Raw genomic sequence first — 22,120 nt, forward strand, 5'->3', positions numbered from 1 at the left:
AGTCTCATATAACCTAACACAGTATACAGAACCATTCATTCATTCATTCATTCATTTTTTTTTCTTTTTTTTTCTTTTAAAGAGTATAGAAGAAAATAGAGTCAGAACAGATCAGTCAGGTGTTGACGGAAGAGATGCGTTTTCAGACGATTCTTAAAGATGGCTACAGAATCTGCAGATCTTGTAGCAGCAGGTAAATCATTCCACATAGGTGGAACAGATCCGGAGCAGGTGCGCGAGAGAGATTTTTTACCTTTTGGGGATGCCTCTGGAGTTATATTTATTGCTATATTTACTTATCCGAATAGTTCCCTATGTATTGTATATATGTTTTGTTCTGTTGAACTCAAAAGATTTTTGGGGAGAATAAGGAAACCAAACAATACTGGGTAACCTTTGACTACATATAATTTTTCTGCTATGGCAGACAATGATGCCAAAGAATTTTCAGTTGCTAACATTCTACCAAATATATTTGTGTTCAACCAAACAAAGACATTTATACAGGTTTGGAACAACTAGAGGGTGAGTAATCCATAATAGAATTAAAAATTTTGGGTGGAGTGTCCCTTTATAAATATCTCATGTGTGCTCGAGGCTACACACGGGAATGGACGAGAAACGTGTTTTCTCTTCGTAAGACATGCAAAAACTTGCTTAAGAAATAAGCATGGTTAAATGAATTACATAGGTATAATGTGTGCAAGCACGTCAATGTTTTAGATGTTCTTGACTGTATATAGCGCTGCTCAAACGTGACATTTTGCAGCCGGAAGTACACTCACGACTGATTTCTTTCCTTGTGCAACGTGACATGCAATTTAGTAAAAACATAATTCAGATGCATTGTCTAATACCACCACTATATTTCCTCTTTGGTTGAGCTGAGCTCCCGCGGCCCTGCTTGTTAGACGCTCGTTCACTCTCTGAGAACGGGGCCGGTAATGGAGTTGCCAAGTATTCGTCGGAGTATGAATACTTTTACATTTACGCATTTATCCAAAGTGCATTTATTCAAACCGACTTACATTGCATTACCCTATGCATTTATACTTAGGTTTGTGCAATCCCCTGGGAACCTACAACATTGCGTTGTTATCACAATGCTATTAACACTGAGCTACAGGACTACACATTGAGAATCTCATCAAATAGCATTCCTCCTTAGAGTAGAAATAAACATTTTGTCACCCGCACTACATTAAAGTAGCCCAAAAACTTGTGTAAGACTTTATTTGAGTGTTTTTTTTTTCATTTGTAATACTGATTGCATCCGCATTGTAGTAAGTGTGTGTGTGCGTGCGTGCGTGCGTGCCTACGCGCAATACCGTTTTCCCCTCGGGGCGCGCCGTAGTTGGCGGGGCGGGCATGCGCACTACGAACTAGCAAGTTTAGGCGAACCTACACAAACGCTCGGTTACACTCGCAAACGCGCATTTTCAAATTGACCGATTGTACGGGAAAACCGCGGCCCGCGGCCCTGGCAACACTGGCGCTAGGGATTGCAGCGAACCAAGGGGCTCGAACCTCGAGCTCAGAGACTGAAATCATGCCGCGTTACAATACAAAATACAAAGTTCCACCGGCCAGAGGGAGATGAATGACACCACACGCATCTCTTCACGAACGGGAAATAGAACTTACGTGCGGGATTTTTGTTAATGTCACACGGGCGAAAAGTTTGTTGTAACGCAAGCGTGACTGAACATGTAGCGAGTAAAAATTACTGAATATTGATTAGTCATGTCATACTCTACTGCGTTACATCAAAATGTAATGCGTTACTGTAATGCATTACTTTTGCTACGCATTTCTCCCAACACTGCTCTAGACAGAGTTAGAAAGGGCATCCGAACGCAACTGTGTTTAAACTTTGTTAATTTAATTATTGAGAAAAGTGTAAAGTAAACGCACACCTTCGGAGGTATTCAAGGAAGATTTTTCTTTTACATGAACATTTAAGTTTTATAACATCACTTCTCTTGCCCGATGTTCTGTCCCTCTGACATCCATTTCTGCAGACCAGTTAGATCTTTCAGTTTTGCCTGAACAAGATAACAAGAACGGTTTACATTTTGGATCAATAAAAAATACAATCTATCAGATCTATCGGTGTCCCTTCTCTTGTGATTTTCCGTCAACCTTCTGGAAAATTCCCCGTCTCCTCTCCGCAATCTTCTGCATGGGGCTTATGGAGTGGGCGGGACTCCGCGTTAATTGGATGATCTGCGCTTGTGGGCGGGGTTATGAATTAATTGTTACTCTGAGCTCGTCAGCTGACATTAGATTGACACAGATTCAATAATGTCATGATGTTCAGCTCTTTCACAAGCGATGAACCTGATGTTTTGACCGTAAAGCACACAAAAACATTGCCAAGTGATATAACAGCGACTACTGTAACTTTAACCCTGCTTTCACAACATCTCTTTACTTTGGCTCGTGACTGGTGTCATTCACCTCCGAGTCGCAAAACACACTTCAATACAGAGAACGCCAAATGTTTATATTACTATTAGAAAACTCCGCTTTAAAAAATGGCTGTGACTTTAATAAAAGTGTCAAGTATTTGTGTATTGTTCATAGAAATTTTGCATAATTTAAATGCTTATTGTGTTGTCATACCACCTTTGCCACACCCAGTGTCTTACCCAACCAGACTCTGTCTTAGTATGCGTAGCAGGTAAAGTTGTGTAATATATAATCACAATAAATTGTACAACTTTCTAAAGTGTGTGACTTGGACGAGGTCATGCCTGAATAGATGGCAGATCATGTTAGTAGTATATTATCGAATAAACAAAACATCAGTCATATCAGACTTTTTATTAAATGTTATACTGTGGCCAGTGTCTGCTTGTCATTGCATTAGATACTAAAACGAAACCCAATGGCATTTATAGAAAGAAAAAAAATCACAAAACAAAGTTTAGGCTTTAAGTTAGATGACCCAAATTAAAACGAATATTTTTTCCAAGAGTTAATGTAATAAACCACACCTCTATAGGACACTTGAGGTGATGTGACTCCTGTAAAAATCTCAAGCTGAAGACATTCTTAAAAAAACTATTTTCAGCAATTCGTTATTATTTTCCACAAAATAACATTTTTAGCCAATAAAATGTTTTACATAGCATAACTATAAAATGGAAACTGTTAAAGATTTACATGTATCGACATTACACGTTTGAACTTTATCATACAAAACAGACATGAACAGACATGAAGGACACTGCATATTGCATGAAGGTGAGATGCAAAATTCAGAAATCATACACTGCCGTGTGTCCCGATTTATGTCTGATTTGTTTCGGTTTCTATGTACCAGTGATTGTTATAATAACATCCTTAAATCAATGTCTCCCCCTTCTGTCTACATGGAAGTACAGCAGAAGAGTTCTTTAAAGACTGGCATTATCGCTTTGACATACTGGACAGAATCTTGATCTTGTTTAAGGACATTTCTTATGTAAAGAAAAAGAAGATTTTGAGAAACTTCAATCAATAAAAAACTGTAAACAATTTCCCATTACGATGCGGAAAAAATTCAATTGCTACTCATGTTTCATGCCGTCTTTAAATGTTCTAATTTAACCGAAGCCCAGTTCTGTTTTAAGTAATCCCTGTCTGGGAAACTGCCGCTAAATCTATTAAAATTATTTTTTGTGGTCAGATCATGTAAAAAGAGTAACAGGAATTCATTTGGCTGATGAGGTTTGACAGTAAGCCACCAAGACACAAAGTTCAGGTGTGTTTTAACCTGCAGCCAGTCAATGATCACATGACCTTCTCCATGTACAGAATCTTTGCTCGTGTCATCCAGACCATCCACTGTGGGCACTCAGATTGAGTATTAACCAGGGTAAGTTTAAAGCCCATCTTGTAGTACAGTGCCTCAGCTGCTCTTTGAGTAGAAGAGGTGGACAGTATGATCTTCCAGAAGCCACGTTCCCTGCAGAAGTCTTCCACAGTTTTAGCCAACCGTTTAGCGAGACCAATGCGGCGACAGCTGGACGACACATTCATTCGTAAAAGCTCTCCATACTTCTTTCCGTCGCTGTCATTTTTGCTTTCCACAGCCACCATACCCAAAATCTGAGGTCTGCCGTCCATCTCGGCTTCAGCAACCCAGAAGCAGTTGTCTGGATGGCTGAGAAAGTGACCCGAGATGTCTTTCATGTCCGTTTGTAGTCTCTCTCGGACATATCCAGAGTAGAACTCATAGCAACAGAAGTAAATCAGGCCAACCCAAGCACCTCCTGATATGAGGGCCAGAATAACAGACTGTCCGCTCATCACATAAGAACCAATGTAAATGAACAGACTTATAGTGATGTACAGAGGCTGGGTCATGGCAAACATGAATGTAGGATTGATGTGCTCCTCAATTGCATCTCTGTAAATCGTTAAAACAGCTTCTTTGTCAGAAGGCTCGTATCGGCGGATCAAGATCTGCACTAGTGGGAGAGAAAGATGTAACATAGAATTTATTAAGATACATCAGGATCCTTATGTATGTGTGTTTGTGTTGCGTGTCTACAAAATACAAAGAGAAACAAGCGAGCAGATCATTTGATTTTTGTAATGACACAACAAAGCAAAAAAGCTGTTTAGCGCAGATATGTTGTAGGCCTATCTATTTTGATGTACTTTTGATATTTTCAAAGCTCATACTTTAAAATAAAGTCACACTTAAATACACAAAAGTACATCATTTTTTATCATATCTTTAATTATTCATACTGTTCTTAGGTCTTTTTTGTGCAACGATGAAATTACGAAACAAAAAACCTGAAGAAATTATCATTTCACTCTATAATTAAATATTAACAATTTAGGCTATTTAGTAAAAAAAACAAATCTTACAAGAAGGGGTGAGCAGATCCTTAACGTAAAATGTACTCATTCTTGTGTATAAAAACATACACATATTTGGATATAACATAGGAGGCTTACCGGAAGTAACGTAGCATCAAATAAGGAAAATGCGGAGGACGCGTGATTATTATTGAATAAACAGTATGAAGGCAAGACTTCAGCTGTAACACACTTCAATTTCATTCTTTTCCTCAAACAAATGCTACAATATGACTTTTGAATAGTGTGTGCAAGTCTTATCAACTTTTTGTTTCTGTGTGGAGATCGACGGCAACTTGTTTACAAAGTTTTAGTGTAAGGGAATAAGTGATAGTGATGTGAGCCCAAGTATAGTGTTATGGTGTTGTATGGTCTCAGCTCAGCAGTTGTTTTTGAAGGTGGAGCAAAGTCACCTGCCTTTTGCTAAAACAGATGGTATATAGATATAGATAGATAGCTGGACAGACAGACAGACAGACAGACGGTAGATAGATAGACAGACTGACAGACAGACAAAAAGATAGATAGATAGATATAGATAGACAGACAGACAGACAGAAAAATAGACGGTAGATAGATAGATAGACAGACAGACAGACAGACAGACAGACAGAAATAAAGAAAGACAGACAGATAGATAGACAGACAGACAGACAGATAGATAGATTATATATAGATGGTTATTACTCATTGTTTGATATTCTGTCCTTAATCTGAATCGATAATCCTCTCTCACCTTCGTTTCCTGTGCAAGTGACGTCACTTGCGTTCCACACCCGAATTCTTGTGAGTGACGCTACTTAATATGGAAAGCCAACGGGGACAAAACATGTGAAACTTACGGTTAACACGTATCATTCATATGGATCGATATTCACCCAGAGCAGTTGCTGCAGCAGTTGGGGGGAACGGTGCATTGCTCATGGGTCTCTGCTCAGCCGTGGTTGATAGATAGATGATAGATAGATAGATAGATAGATAGATAGATAGATAGATAGATAGATAGATAGATAGATAGATAGATAGATAGATAGATAGATAGAAAGAAAGAAAGAAAGAACGAATGAAAAAAGATGATAGATAGATAGATAGATAGATAGATAGATAGATAGATAGATAGATAGATAGATAGATAGATAGATAGATAGATAGATAGATAGATAGATAGATAGAAAGAGAGAGAGAGAGAGAGAGAGAGAGAGAGAGAGAGAAAGAAAGAAAGAAAAAAAGATAGATAGATAGATAAATAGATAGATAGATAGATAGATAGATAGATAGATAGATAGATAGATAGATAGATAGATAGATAAGATAGACAGACAAATGGTTTATAGATAGATAGACAGACAGACAGACTTATCGACTTTTTGTTTCTGTGTGGAGCTCGACGGCAAGTTTTAGTGTAAGGGAATAAGTTAAAGTGATGTGAGCCCAAGAATGGTGTTATGGTGTGAGTAACACACACCGTGAAGACACACCCAGAGCAGTGAGCAGCCAATGCTGCTCAGCAGTTGTTTTTGAAGGTGGAGCAAAGTCACCTGCCTTTTGCTAAAACAGATGGTATATAGGGGATGGATGGATGATATTTAGATGTTTATTACTCACTTTTTGATATTATGTCATTAATCTGAATCGAGTATCCTTTCTCACCTTCGTTTCCTGTCCAAGTGACCAAGTCACTTGCGTTCCACACCTGCATTCTTGTGAGCGACGCTATTTTCTATGCAAGGCCAATGGGGACAAAACATATGAAACTTACGGTTAACACGTATTATTCTTACGGATCAATATTTGTTAGTGATTTCCATTGATAACATTTATAAACCTTAGATACCTTTGTGTATTTTTCTGCTACTTTTTTCACGGTTTAGTGCATTCAGTAATATAATTCAATATAATGCCTTATCATCAGAAACACATACGATTTGTGAAACCTCTTTTAAAATTTAATCACAATAAATAAAGGTAAATTATTTCAGTATATGTGTTTGATTCAGGTTAAGAGGTGAAAACTGGTGGGGAATAATGTGATGTTTAAGGCCACCTTTATTGCTTGAAGTATGAAAAGTACAGAGTGTACACTCTCAAGTAAGCTCAGTTTTATTGTCACTCTGTTATATATGGGACATCCATCCATCCATTTTCTTCCGCGTATCTGGGGCCGGGTCGCAGGGGCAGCAGTCTAAGCAGGGATGCCCAGACTTCCCTCTCCATAGACACTTCCTCCAGCTCTTCCGGGGGGACACCGAGGCGTTCCCAGGCCAGCCGGGAGACAAAGTCCCTCCAGCGTGTCCTAGGTCTTCCCCGGGGTCTCCTCCCGGTGGGACATGCCCGGAACACCTTCCCGGGAAGGCGTCCAGGGGGCATCCGGAAAAGATGCCCGAGCCACCTCAGCTGGCCCCTCTCGATGTGGAGGAGCAGCGGATCTACTCTAAGCTCCTCCCAAGTGACCGAGCTTCTCACCCTATCTCTAAGGGATCGCCCAGCCATCCTGCGGAGAAAGCTCATTTCGGCCGCCTGTATTCGGGATCTTGTCCTTACGGTCATGACCCACAGCTCATGACCATAGGTGAGAGTAGGAATGTAGATTGACCGGTAAATCGGTAAATATATGGGACATACGTAGGAATTAAATGCCTCACATGACCACAATGTTGCATATCGAACATATAATTTATACCAGTGGTCTCCAACCCGTGAAGAGCTACTGTCCAGAAGATAACAGTTCCGACCCCAATCAAACACACCTGAACCGTCTTATCAAGGTGTTCAGGGTTGTTTGATAATTACAGACAGGTGAAGCGGGTTGGATTTGAAGTCTGCAGGACCGTAGCTCTCCAGGAGCAGGGTTGGAGATCCCCGATTTACAAATTTAGCAAATAAAATTACACATATCTATACATGGTATTAAGATACATGAGATTATTGCAAGTTTTTCTCTTTGCAATGTACACTGATTGAACTTTAATGAAATAAATGCTATGATTTTCAGAAACTGTCATTAATTCATTTGAAGTATTTAATCTAGGTATATTTTAACTCTAGATATTGTTATCAGGACTGAGAACCTAAAATTACAACAAACCAGAACAACTTGCAACAATACCAAAACATGCAGAAAGAATATTTTTGTGAAAGTATGTTAACATGCATAATTGATCCGGATTTAGTAATCCTTTTTTTGCGATCCGTGATCACGTTATCCATCTTACTTTTGGAGCCAGTTTTTTAAAGCAACATCAGATTGGATCAATCTGATCCGGATAGGAACTTTTCAGGATCACCAAATCTGGATAACCAGTGCTGGATAACCAGTGCTCAAACAGGATAGGAAATCAAAATGTAGAACTATAGATATGTAAAGAGCAACAAGTAGAATAGCCAGTGTGGGGTCAATATAAGTTTATTTTTATTTGAAATGAAAACACACAAAACAAGAAAAACCCCACCCCATCCTCTTCCAGCAGTCCGCTCATCTGAGACCTACAACACAAACAATTGAGCAATTGAGCATTTAAATGGAGTTCTGAGAGTGGAACCACAGAAAGCATGCAACATAACCCTTGCCTGTATTGTCCTGCACAACATCGTTACTAAGCTCAATGTCCCTCTCTCTGCTGACAATGATGGACCTGAGCCCCTTGGAGACCCTAACCAACCTCCTGTATTCTGCCAGAACAAGCAAACAGGACGTGCAACAAGGGACGAAATAGTTAGACACTATTTCTGAATTGGATTTGTTTTGGATTTCAAAAATCAGTGATTGCCATTCTTTGCATTTTTTTGGTTATTCTGTAATCATTGCATGCATCACTAATACATTTTCTAAAAACAAAAATAATTTCGATTGTGATGAATATATATATCAATTAGTGACAGAATAAAATTTATTGTTTTTGGTCAATTTTGACAGCTGTTTGGAGGATTATTTTATGAGGCCAAACTCTTTCCACTTTGCTGTAAGTTTTTACTGAAAAACCCTGTAAAAAATGCTGGAAAAAAATGCAAAAAACGTCCATAAAATACGGTAACACTGTCAAATTCTCTGGGAAATGAACAATGAAATTCCAAAGTTTTCACAAGGAGTTTTTTTCAACTCCACAAACACTTTTATCACCTTCACTTACAGACACCACTGTCACTTTATTTCTGTTGCACGTCTACAAAAGTTCTTATTGAAAATGAACACAAGTTTACATGTTGATGGTTTTGTTGAGTCACCATTATGGTGATGAGTGTTTGCTTTAGTTGTGGTCTTGACCCTTTGCTTTACATGTGAAGAAGTCTTTCCACAGTATTGACATCTATGAGTTGAAGCACACTGACTCAGGTGGTTGGAAAGCTCAGATAAAGCTAACGCATTACATTATTTGTGTTGGTGAGTAAGTACATGTTCAAGAGTTTAGATAGTGCTTTAAAGTTAATAGTTGTCCTCATTCATGATATTGAATGAAATTAATTAATAAACTGAATGTCTTTAACAGCACATCTAACACATGATAAATGTTCTAGCAGATATCTAGAATATAACAGTTTGTCTCAAAGATGGTGACAACAGAAAAAACCCTCTAAAGATAAACGCAATGCATTCTGGGTATCATCAAAGCAAAAAACTCATCAATGACTCCCAGCATGCATTGCGGCTGTAAGCTTTTCATTTGTTAGTCACCACTGTTGAGATTCATACACTGATTCTTGATGTCTGAGTCGAAGACAAAATGCAAGCTTTTTAACGGTTCAAATACTTTTTAGATTGATTGTTGCATGAAATAGAATTTTAAAACTAAATTCATTGAGGCATTTGTAACAAGAAATACAATAAGTAATTAAACAACATCCCAGATAAAGAGTAAATACCTAATCACACTTTCATTTGATGTGATTTGCTACAAGACCATGTTTTATATAAAACAATGTCATAGCAGCACAAAGATAACTGGAAACTTATTTATGACGGCTGAAAGAGGCCAACTAAAGCAAACCCTGATCACAAAAACGGTGACTTTGAATATACCAATAAAGCATCAAGTCATGGCTGTTATGCTGCAGTCCCTGTGAAGCAGAAGTGATGATCGTCTTCAGTATTCTGACATATTTACAAGATGAATAGTGGGTGTGGCTGATGTTTTCCACTGTGAATTGATTGGATGAATAAAAACAGGATGTTCCCGTAATTTTACGGTAGTTTGCTGGTAACCACAGCTGCCGGTATTTTTCCGTAAAAACTACGGAATTTGTATTTTCTCTTTTCTTTTCTGATATTAAATGTTATGTGGGTCACCACTATGCTGAAGAGTGGAGTCTGTGTTTAACTCATGGTCAGGCAAAGATATTCTGATGTCATGCTTGCATGTTGCTTTGTTTAAAAGTGACTAATAATGAATTACAAAGAAATAAATTAAGTAAATGTAATGTTATCACTTTTATGCATTTGGACCAAGTTTTCATTTTCTATAAAGAAAGCCTATAATGAAAGGGTGAATACGTTAAAGTTTACCTTATCAATGTAGCCTGACGGATGAACAAATCAAATTAAAACCTTATGAATAAATATGATATCTTGTATGATACTGCATAATCCAAATATAGTATTATTTTATACATTTTTAAAGTTATCATTACATTTTGGTCATTGATTCCACGCTGAATCCACCCTTCTGATGGGATCAGTTTAATCCAGATTTTTTGGATCAAAGTGATCCAGATCCTACAAAAAAGTTCTGAAAAACCCAAACTAAAGGTTTGATCCAGATCAAAACCAAGATTGGATTACGTGATCTGATCCGATTATGTAATCCGTTTTTTCTTTTGAAAAACACATTTTCAAGATTTGATCCAATCCGTTATCCAAAATCCTAGTGGATTACTTTTGAAAAACCGGGCCCTGACTGTGGATGTCATACAGTAATTCAAAGATGAATAGGTTAAATGGGCATCGATTGGGGTTTGTCCTGTAAAGGTAAGAATAAATAACACATTATACGTTGCTCAACAAGCAAGTAGTTACTAAGAAAACAGATCTTAATTCAAACTTGTAATATCTTTAATCGAATTGTGTTTATGTCATTTAGCATGTGCTAAAAAAGTACAATGATGTAACCAGGATTGTGAAACAGCTAAATAAAATTGTTCGTCGTGTATATAAAACGTCAATCTTATTACATTAAGGGGCTGTTTCCCCGGACAAGGCTTAAGATTAGTCCTTCACCAAATGACTGTCAAAACTGAAAATAGCTATCAGTGACATATTTAAAATACATAACTGCCTTGTTTTGTCTCAAAATGCACACCAGTAAAGCTTTTTGGCAAGGCATGATTGCAAAAACGGCTTATAGTCGACATGAAATTAAAAATGATCATTTTTAATGTTTTACACAGTGGAGAAGTATTTATCATAAATTATTTATCTGTGCACATCGTTTTTTTATTATTTTGCACTTATTATCTTTAATCAAACACGTTAAGCTCCTCCCCGTCTGGAAACTACCTCTCTTCACTTCTGATCAGGAGGAATAGCGTGAGGGCGGGGCTTCAATGACTGACAGACTGCAAACTGCCATTCAAATCTTTTATCTTTTAACAATCCAATCAGTTGGCGGTGGATGAAATCAAGGCCTGCCCTAAAAAAATTATCATTTCAGAAATCATGTCACTCGGGTGCATCACACGATGGAGGAAAAAAAATTCTAGATATGTTTCATGCTGATTTTAAAGTCCCCTTGAACCGGATGTTGCGATCGTTTTTACTTCCGTACTCTTTCACACATTTCCGAGTGAAAAGGAATTTCTAAGGAGAAAATAAGTGAGCGTGCCTTGCGTTTTTCATTGCGAATTAATAGGATGTGTAAAAACAGCTGTTGCAATTTGAAATGAAACTGGCAGCAGACTGACAGTTGAAGGGGAGGAGTTAAAAGAAGCTCCGCCCAAGCAGTCTAATTTACATAATTTGAGCTGGATTGTCATTTCAAGTGAATTCATAAAGATGATGAGGGTACATAAATTTTAAAAAGAAAATGACCCACATTGATAAGCTATTTACTATAAACGCTGCAATTTTTCATAAAAAATAAGAATTGTAATTTTTTATTTCACTGGGACTGTAAATGTTCTAATTTAACAAAATCTTGTTTTAAATTAATCCCTGTCTGGGAAACTGCCCCTTAATCAATTAAAATTATTTTTTGTGGTCAGATCATGTAAAAAGAGTAACAGGGAATTCATTTGGCTGATGAGGTTTGACAGTAAACCACCAAGACACAAAGTTCTGGTGTGTTTTAACCTGCAGCCAGTCAATGATCACATGACCTTCTCCATGTACAGAATCTTTGCTCGTGTCATCCAGACCATCCACTGTGGGCACTCAGATTGAGTATTAACCAGGGTAAGTTTAAAGCCCATCTTGTAGTACAGTGCCTCAGCTGCTCTTTGAGTAGAAGAGGTGGACAGTATGATCTTCCAGAAGCCACGTTCCCTGCAGAAGTCTTCCACAGTTTTAGCCAACCGTTTAGCGAGACCAATGCGGCGACAGCTGGACGACACATTCATTCGTAAAAGCTCTCCATACTTCTTTCCGTCGCCGTCATTTTTGCTTTCCACTGCCACCATACCCAAAATCTGAGGTCTGCCGTCCATCTCGGCTTCAGCAACCCAGAAGCAGTTGTCTGGATGGCTGAGAAAGTGACCCGAGATGTCTTTCATGTCCGTTTGTAGTCTCTCTCGGACATATCCAGAGTAGAACTCATAGCAACAGAAGTAAATCAGGCCAACCCAAGCACCTCCTGATATGAGGGCCAGAATAACAGACTGTCCGCTCATCACATAAGAACCAATGTAAATGAACAGACTTATAGTGATGTACAGAGGCTGGGTCATGGCAAACATGAATGTAGGATTGATGTGCTCCTCAATTGCATCTCTGTAAATCGTTAAAACAGCTTCTTTGTCAGAAGGCTCGTATCGGCGGATCAAGATCTGCACTAGTGGGAGAGAAAGATGTAACATAGAATTTATTAAGATACATCAGGATCCTTATGTATGTGTGTTTGTGTTGTGTGTCTACAAAATACAAAGAGAAACAATCGAGCAGATCATTTGATTTTTGTAATGACACAACAAAGCAAAAAAAGATGTTCAGCACTGCATATGCTGTATTTATTTATTTAGATCGTGAAATTCATACTTTTTTTAAATAAAGTTACGCTTAAATCTACATAAGAACATCATTTTCTATCATATCTTTACATATATCTATACTGTTCTTACGTCTCTTATCAAATATGTTGTTGTTTTTTGGGTAACGATGAAATTATGAAAAGAAAAAATCTGAAGAAATTATAATTTCAATTTAATTAAATATTAACAATTTATTTCATCAACAAATGATTTTTTATCTTACAAGAAGGCGTGAGCAGATCCTTAACGTACAATGTACACTTTCTCGTATCTAAAATAAAGAAATGCACATATTTTGATTTGATATAAGAGGCTTTCCGAACGTAACGTAGCACCAACTAAAGAAAACGCGGAGGACGCGGGACACCGTGAGTACGACTGAATAAAAAGTACGAAGGAAAGACTTCAGCTATAACAGACTATTTTTCAAACAAATGCTACCATATGACTTTGAAATAGTGTGAAGCCTCATTGACTGTCAGTTTCTGTCTTGTTTCGTCTGCTTTTTGTTAAAAACGGCAGAATGTGATGAAGACCGAACTCTTATAGAAATAACATGAACTTTTTAAAACAGTGCAGTTAAAATAATAGATAGTCAGACAGACAGTTTATGTTTAGATGTTTATTACTCACTGTTTGATATGATGTCCTTTTTCTGAAACAATGCTCCTCTGGCGTCTGTTTGAACTTTACGGCTATTTTTAATCACACGACACGTGCTGCTGCGTCAGCGTCATAAAACATCAGTTTAAAGTTCACAAAAGTGTAGGATCTGTACATCAGGGTCATTCATTAGCCCGTGAGCTTTTAAACATTTAAAGTCAGTTTCAACTACATGAAACTATTCCACTCACAGATCTGAATCATGTGACTGAAGAGTCTCCCTACTTGAATGACGTCATCTGGTGACGTCGCTGATAGCTGCCGTAGTACCGTTATTAAAATATGTGGTAATGCTGTGCTCTTGTGACCATATAACACTCTCACATACAGTGTTAAAATGCCGTAAATTAGCCTCCCAACACTCGCTGATCGGAAATCTAATATGGCGGCTTCATGCGACGAACCCATTTAACCCAACGGGTTGAGTTCGTCCCTGTTCGACCTGCCGCTGGGTCAGTGACGTCTGCAGCCGTACGCCTGAACGCACTCTGCGTGCCATGAGAGGGCGCAAGTTATACTTTTATTTTCATGTTTAAATATTTAAATAGTATTTAAAATTGATTATTTATCTGTTTACACATATTGAGAAAGCAGGAGAGGATGAGAGTAAATACAACTTAAAATAGTGTGTATGTTGTAAAATCAAATGTGTGTATTGTTAGCCGTTCTCATGATCTCTTATAGTAACACGTTGCCAGATCTTCATAGAGAAAAACCAAACAAAGATTAACCGAAAATAAACCTAAAAATCCAAATAGGTTGTATTTTATAAGAACACAAAAACTCAAATATAACTGAGCATTTTTAACGAAGAAAGTGCCGAGCTTTTTGAGCTTATAAGACCAAATATCAAGCATAAAAAGCGCTTTAAAATGAAATGCATGGCAACACTTCAAATGAGCGCTCCGCGATGCGGCCGTCCGAGCATAAACACAACAAATCACGCCTGTCAGCGGTAGTTTACTTTAAATTAAAGTAAAGTCTTTTTAATGGCAAACTTATATGATTATTTACAGCTGCAAAATGCTAGAAGAGCGTTACCACTGTGACAATCAATACTTATTGCGAGAGTGACTATATCCATACACACATGGAATGATAATTTAGTGAGATCTATATATAGTATCAGTGTTGGGTGTAACTAGTTACTAAGTAATTAGTTACTTCAATTTACTTTCCCCTAGAAAATAACTAAAGTAAGTGAGTTTTTATCTGTTTTATTTTTTAATTTAATTACATTTTATTAAAGTTACTTATTATGTAATTGAACAAAATAATGTGTAATAAATTCGATAGTGGAAATGGCATAAAAATTAAATGTCTAATTTTAAAATATATGCTTTAATGTATCCTTCTCACATTTGTATACTTTGTCAGTTAATAAGAATATTATTATTTATTTGAATTAATTATATAAGCCGTTTCATGTCTATTCTTGAATCATGGTTGATGTAAGATATTGAAAGTCATTAGTAAGTAAAAACTTTATTGAGAGTGATTTGTAAAGTAATCTAAGTACACTATTGAATATAAGTAACTAGTAGGCCTAATTATTAATTACTTTTTCAGAGTAACTTACCAAACACTGTATAGTATTTCCATGTATAAGATCCAGCAGCACCAGAGGTGGCATGAAAACGTGATCCGGAACACCATTAAGTCCTACTGGAATAAGAACCGAAACACATAATATAAAGGAGTTCTGTGATGGTTTTAATGGTTAACAGGTGATCGTTCATAATGGTATTTGCAATTGAAATAGTATTTATTTTTCATTTTCATTTATTTTGGCACGAGGGAATTAAGTCTCTAAATGGCTTGACAGGGAGCTTCAGGCTTTAGGACCCGGATGCGGAGTGACTCTCAGACACTGGTTGATGCTCCGCCGGCTTCGCGTTCAATGCTTACAACATAGAACAATAAACGCGTGTCTCGAGCGGAGACGTTCAGCTTTTCTCCTTGTGCTTTGACACTCATCTCAACGCTCCAATCGTATCTCTACATTTTCGTGCGCACCGGTGCGTAGCGCGCATCTGCATCACCGGTGAATTCCTCCGGTACACGAAACCGAACGCGCGTTCATTCATTCCCCGTCTGACGCGTCAGGCCACCGGCGTCAACATGAGCAAGAGGTTTACTGTGACCGCCGGTGACATCCAGGGGGAAGTGAACCAGCTGTTCGAAGGGGATGAGCCGACACCGGGCGCATCCGCGCAGACACCGGGCGCAGACGCTAAAGGTACAATCTTCAGCGTTATGATGTTCTGACACCTGTAAAAGAGGAAAGTAACTCAACTGATGCGAATGTGTGACTGGAATATTAATATCACATAAGTGAGCAATCTGATTATAATGCGCGATCAATTGTCCACTTTCATATTTTTATATTATCAATTATAGCCTACTTAATGCATTCCATGTTTTATTTAGATATATTCTTTCTTACGTTTTTATGAAATGCATTAATAAATATATGTATAATTATATAGCTAATATATTACATAGACCAAATGGATTATTTAATATATATTTATAGAACTGTTCTCTATTTTAACTGTGGTACGTGATCAGATTATAATTTATTTGACATGTTTGACCCCAGATTATTTGTAATAGGGGGAAAGAGATTTCTTATGTATATATATATATATATATATATATTATTTTTCACAAATCATGTTTTTATTATGTTATCATATTCACGTAATAGGACTAGGTGTTATAATCCCACTATTTTATGTTTTTGTTGCGTAAGTAAGACGTATTTGTTTAGTTATAATGTCTTAATTCAAAACAAACAAACTGTAGTTTGGTTGATGTTAATTGGATTTCACAATAAAAAACATGATTTTTGAAAAAAAATGATTCATCTCATTTTGCTAATAAATTCTTCATATATATATACGTATAAACTGTTTTATTCTTGTCTACAGCATAAGGACTAGTGCATTTCAATACAGATCATATAGACTGCATTTATTATATTAATGTTGCATTATAATTTAATGTTACATGAAATGAAACTGAATATATATTCTATATATTGAGTACCTACCTTGATTATTTTCATATTCAATGTATATGGAAACCTCCACTGAAACGGTTGTTTTGTTTATTAACCTATATCGTATGAACTATTTTCTTGCATTTGTCTACAGTGTAGTGCAATATTTTTCATTGACATAATATTGACATTGACCACGTTACTCGACATGTGTTAACGTATATATCCTTTATAAAATGGCAATATGTCTAGTCCAACATTTGTTGTCTGCAACAGCAGATCTGACCTGGTCGTATCAAAGACATTATTTTTGTGTAAGAGTCCTAACAACACCACACTTCTTTCAGCATTAACACGGCGGTGCTCTTGTTGAAATTGTTAGGGTGTCTCGCTCATTCTGTTAGTTCTAAGTGGACGGCGTTGTCTTCACATAATGGCATTTCTGAGAGTCTATTATATTTGATGAAACCCTTGCATATTTAATAAGGCCGAATGTATTGTACGGACACGGTTCTGTATGACGTACATTAGGTCTATTAGTCAGTTTTATTCAGCGGCAGTGATTATGCACTTGATGTTTTCTTTTACAATGCTTTGACAATTATGGGTTTGTTTACCGGTCTTTAATTGCACCCAAAAGGAAACGGGACTTGAGCCGTTGCTTTCGTTCTGCTGAACACTTCATATTTGTGGGATTTCATTGAAGAAAATCAACATAGATTTTTGTGGAATCCGTTAGAACAAACATTTATGGTGTTTGTAGTCATTAAATATTAAGCACATGGGTTTTATATATGCCTAAAACTGATCAAGATATCTGCATTCTTAAATGGACTCTCCTTTTGGTTCCTTCTAGAATTTGGAAGCCTGCTCTCATGGCAATTCAGAAATATTTTATGAAGTGAAATGATTTTATATGGGCATTCAAAATGACAAAAATTATTACAAAAGCAAAACATCAGCTTCTGGAACAGCGTGAGACGTCGCTTCTGATAGGTTGATCACTCACAATTGCATGCATTGTGTCTTATTGGCAAATCCATTGTCCAGGTCTTTCGTGTTTTGGGAGCCAATAATCTCGATGTCCAAAAACGAAGCGGATTCCTTCCGCCTTTGAGTTTCCGTCTCTATGAAAGTGGACTTTGCACAGGGTGCGCACCTGTAGTTGCCTAGAGATGCTACAGCCTTGGAGTCTGTGGTTCAAGTCACCACGACGTTTCCATGACAACAGCAGTCTCTATGTGTTCTGATTGGTAAGCACAGAGGGAGCGGTGCGAGTTGATAATAGTATAATCAAAATGACTGTTCTTCCGTCTCAAATATTGGTGTAACGCCGATTATGTTATTTTTAAGTGTCCATTTACCTGCAGTGAACAAGTGTACATGTGTGAAATACTTAAGTATAATGTAGTAAAGTATTGATTTTTGCATCTGTCCATGTACGTGAATGTCACCAGTGTTGTCTGATGTCTCAAGGGTGGAGCTGTTTTTCACCCTACTGCTGTTGTTGCTTATATCGATCTGAGAAGATGGTGAGACCACTCGGGTACAGAGATTAGATGACCTTTTCACCCGATCTTGAAGATTTGTAGACGGTCTGGAAGATCTAGTTGTGCGCTACACGCTGCATGCAGCTAATCGGACGATTACGAGAATCTGGATAGAGTGTCTGATATTCGGACGTTTCCTCTCGCAGAAGCTCTTTTTTGAATGGCGGACGTCTATTGGAATGACAGTCTAGAAGCTTCGCAGTTAACAAGAATGAGAAATAAAAAGAGCAACAGATTCTGAATTCCTGAAGCAAGTTTGATTGGTTGCCATAGCGTTGATGTGTGGTTGCTAGGGTGTTTCCAGGTCATCCACAAATGAGTACATCTATAGTTTATTTAACCTACACCAACAAAATCTTTGAAAGTTCATTTAGAAAATCTTTAGTGCAGATCGCCATGAGGAATACCCATAAGCCCTTGCGTTGGTTGATGGCTGAAAGAATATGAAATGAACATTGTAATTGATGTTAATAAGGGGTCAGAGAGGTTTGAGCCCACCTTATAGTATTATTGATCTTGTCCTGTGGTCAATAAATCATCTGTGTAACTGTTTTTTGTATTGTTTGATGGTCTCTGTGTTGTTGCTTATTCTGTGTACTGGATGCTCCTGTCACCAAAACAAATTCCTTGTATGTGCAAACATACTTGGCAATAAAGCTCTTTCTGATTCTGATTCTGAATAAGGCAGTCACATTCAGGTTTTTAGTGGTAAACATGATTATAGTTTGGGGTGTTTTTCTGTGCAGAATCAAGTTTATTCAATGATTGAAGTAGAATCAGTCACAGATTTCATTCCGTACTAGAAAAATCTCAACATACAAAAAATGAAGAGACCATTTCAAATGTTCATTTGATCATCATTTCTACGTGTATTGTGGTCATCCCCGTCCAGTGTGTGTTGAATTTCAACAAAATCAAACCTCAGGAATGACATAGTCAACCAACAGCAATGTGGAAGACCGACAGCATGACAAGACACATGAAAACCGTGATAAAAGTCCCGGTTATCACATAATAAATAATTTATTAACGTTTCTAAAATACATGTAGAAATATGACTTATATGACATATTGCTTAGAAGTGAATCTGAACTTGTTTATTCAGAGCATCTTTTCTGTTATTTTCACATGTTTCTCCAGTTTTCGTTTTTTCAAGAAACAATTTTTTAATTTAAAATTTGGGAGAAAAATTGTTGGTGGTTCACAGAATGACACAAAATGGATCATTTCACCTAAATAAACACCTAGAAATAGTGAATTTGAAATAGCGTTTGAAGTCAACAGGTTCCCAAGGAAACTTACAATAAATTCAGCTAATTTCGATTTGAAGTGTAGAAGTTGTGATGGTATTTAATTTATTCCAGGTATCTATATGTATTTTGGTCTGCTGCTACTGTGTTGCTATGTTGTTGCCAGGGTGTCAGAATAAGTCATCTTCTATGATATTCTTGTGTCTAAATATGTCTTGATTGCTCCTTCAATAAATCTAAGAGGTTTCATCCTTTGTTACCAGACACAATAACCTAATCTGTCCTCAACACACCACATGATTTTTTAATTATAAGTGTCTGTGAGACAAACCGTGAAAAAATAATTAAACTAACTCTTGATTTTAAGTATGAGGCCTAAACCAGCATGTGTTGTCTGACGCTGTCAACAGAAATATATCAGTGAGAGTGACACATTCAGTCTTTTGTCATTCTGTTGTTGCTATAATTAGTAACTCATAGTCTTCACACGAGACAGAGATAGTGCCATACGCTGTTTTTAAACATATCATTAATAGCTCAGAACATGTTTGTCTCGATGACAGTATCCTCCATCACAGACTTGTAGCGTGGGAGTTTTTCCTGGGCGGCATTCACTGTCTACTGTAAACCATCATGGTGGAGACATAGACTTCTTCATGCTCAGGATTTGTAACGATGTCTGGGTTGAATTATCTGGCAAGAGAAGTTGTGTCACTTTTTTGGCAATGTGGAGTTCGTTTTTTTGCCACTGTCACTTTTGGCTCGCTGTGGTACTTAAAAGGGATTTAATATAGATCTGACTGTAGATTGCAGACAGCATTGGATGAGAAGACAACTTGAAGGGATACGATTTGAATACTGACTTTTTTGTGCACAAAGCATCTAACATTCATACTACATTTCACAAATTGTGCTATAAAACATACATTTTAACCAGCTATAATCCATGTCATTTATCGAAAGACACTTTTAATAATTACAGTTATGCATTTTACTGTAAATCTGTTTACTGTATAAACTACTATAAAAGTGAGTTGACATGCACCACACTGGTTACTGTTTGACCACAAGAGCCTTATTTTTGTTGGCTAAATATGCAATGCATAGAACACTGCAAGAAAAAAGAAAGAAATCCCCAATGCGATCATCTAAACATCCATAAAGATTCACTTGAAAAACCAAAACATTTGTTTTGCTTTCAGAGAAATCTTAGTTCTAGTTTTAGTTCTAGTTAAATCTAGTTTTATGAGTTCCATTTTTTTAAAAGATGATAATATTTATATTTTTCCTACTCCCAAAAGAAAATAACGACTTCAGTAAGCTTTAAAAAAGATGCTGGTTTTTAACTCATGGTTGGGAAGACATGGACAAACCCAACAGTTGCTTTAAACAAACCTAGAACATGTCTATATTTTTCCTAACCATAAGTTGAAACAACTCAACTCTATTTTTTTGAGTGAATGTATAGTGCCCAAATAATTCATTATACAATTTACTAACCTCTTTGGAGTTGTTTGACTCAACATTTTTGAAGAATCGGTTCCTTACACCCATCAAATGAGTTTGGAAAGCCCTGACGATGAATGAATGACAGAAATGTTAATTTTCTGCTGAACCATTTTTTCCTATAACACAATGTAGTTGTTAAATGTGATAAATGCATGTATTGTCTTTACGGATGTTGTGTTTGTCTCCATTGTTGTCATTGGCTGCTCAGACTGGTGTTATTTGCATATGGATTCAGTCGATTGCAGTCCAAATACAACAGAGGCCATTAGCCTGTTGGGATATGTAAATGATTTTCCTTCACAATAACACGTCTAGCTGTTTGTTTCCATCCAAGCGGTTGCTGGTGAGATAGATATGGAGGGGCTTCTCTGTCTGTGTACTCATATAATGGTGGTCTGGTGGCACAGGTTTTGTGTATATTAGTCTGGTGTTTGTCAGTCTGAGAAACAATCAACCTCAAGGTCCCACCGGCCCACCTCGGGTAATAATGTGTTGATCATGAGCCCAGCGGCTCTCACGAGCTTTACAGATGGCCAACAATCAGTACTCCATAAATCAAGACTGTCATCTCTCTCGCTTTTGCTGTCATTCTCAATTTTTATCTGTTCTTTATCAATATATATAAACCGAGGGATCTATTTAGTGTTATTTCAATTTTGCATTGTTTTAACAGCCCATACAAAAGCTCTATTTTTTTTCTTCAACCTATTTTCTATTGCAACTGGAATGGGTCCTGGACATCTAAAAGGTCTTGTTCATTTTCTAAAATAGTCAATAGTATTTCAATTTCGGAGTACGCAAGCAAACAGATGTCCTGAAAGCTAAAAGACATTGACAAACAGCCATAAAAAAACAAATTTGATTAAAATTCTTGATATTTGCTCTTTCGATCTAAGAGCCTTAACTTCATGATTGGCTCTCTATAATTATTTTTATTTTGCTTATTGAGATCAATTTTGGGACTCATGTCATGAAGTAACTAAATTACCCTTTTACTGAAAAGACAATTTAGTGAATTGAAATAGGGTCTGTCGTCTTGTGCATGCATATAAACACAACCTGCGTCCAGTCAGATATTGACATTACTGTCAGATCATCCATCCGTGTGGAACATC

The 22,120-nt window shown here is 37.1% G+C and overlaps 3 protein-coding genes across 5 annotated transcripts in view; 1 reads left to right on the plus strand and 2 right to left on the minus strand.

Moving 5' to 3' along the window:
• Positions 1–2,850: 2,850 nt before the first annotated feature.
• On the minus strand, positions 2,851–5,629 carry nat8l2 (N-acetyltransferase 8-like 2). 2 transcript variants are annotated; one of them, XM_056750811.1, is made up of 2 exons: positions 5,545–5,577; positions 2,851–4,457 (listed from the first exon to the last, which is right to left on the minus strand). In XM_056750811.1, exons 1-2 carry the CDS (start codon positions 5,546–5,548, stop codon positions 3,778–3,780), a joined length of 684 nt encoding a protein of 227 aa, XP_056606789.1. In that variant the 5' UTR covers positions 5,549–5,577; the 3' UTR covers positions 2,851–3,777. The 2 variants fall into 2 exon arrangements, 1 of the variants encoding a protein (XP_056606789.1); XR_008906987.1 differs by lacking the exon at positions 5,545–5,577 and adding an exon at positions 5,594–5,629 and having other exon boundaries at positions 4,332–4,457.
• A 4,883-nt stretch (positions 5,630–10,512) lies between these two features.
• On the minus strand, positions 10,513–13,900 carry LOC130424911 (N-acetyltransferase family 8 member 3-like). The gene is made up of 2 exons (XM_056750896.1): positions 13,663–13,900; positions 10,513–12,833 (listed from the first exon to the last, which is right to left on the minus strand). Coding segments are annotated over exons 1-2 (681 nt in total). The 5' UTR covers positions 13,664–13,900; the 3' UTR covers positions 10,513–12,153.
• Positions 13,901–15,797: 1,897 nt separating this feature from the next.
• Positions 15,798–22,120, plus strand: part of slc12a5a (solute carrier family 12 member 5a) — a 98,116-nt gene continuing 91,793 nt past the window's right edge. Inside the window, exon 1 of one of the 2 annotated variants that reach the window (XM_056750381.1) lies at positions 15,798–15,931. In XM_056750381.1, the coding sequence (XP_056606359.1) occupies positions 15,814–15,931 (118 nt within the window). In that variant the 5' untranslated portion in view covers positions 15,798–15,813. The remainder of the gene's footprint in view (positions 15,932–22,120) is intronic. The other variant, XM_056750382.1, reaches the window with a different exon arrangement.

The sequence above is a fragment of the Triplophysa dalaica genome, chromosome 6, assembly GCF_015846415.1.
Source record: "Triplophysa dalaica isolate WHDGS20190420 chromosome 6, ASM1584641v1, whole genome shotgun sequence".
NCBI lineage: Eukaryota > Metazoa > Chordata > Actinopteri > Cypriniformes > Nemacheilidae > Triplophysa > Triplophysa dalaica.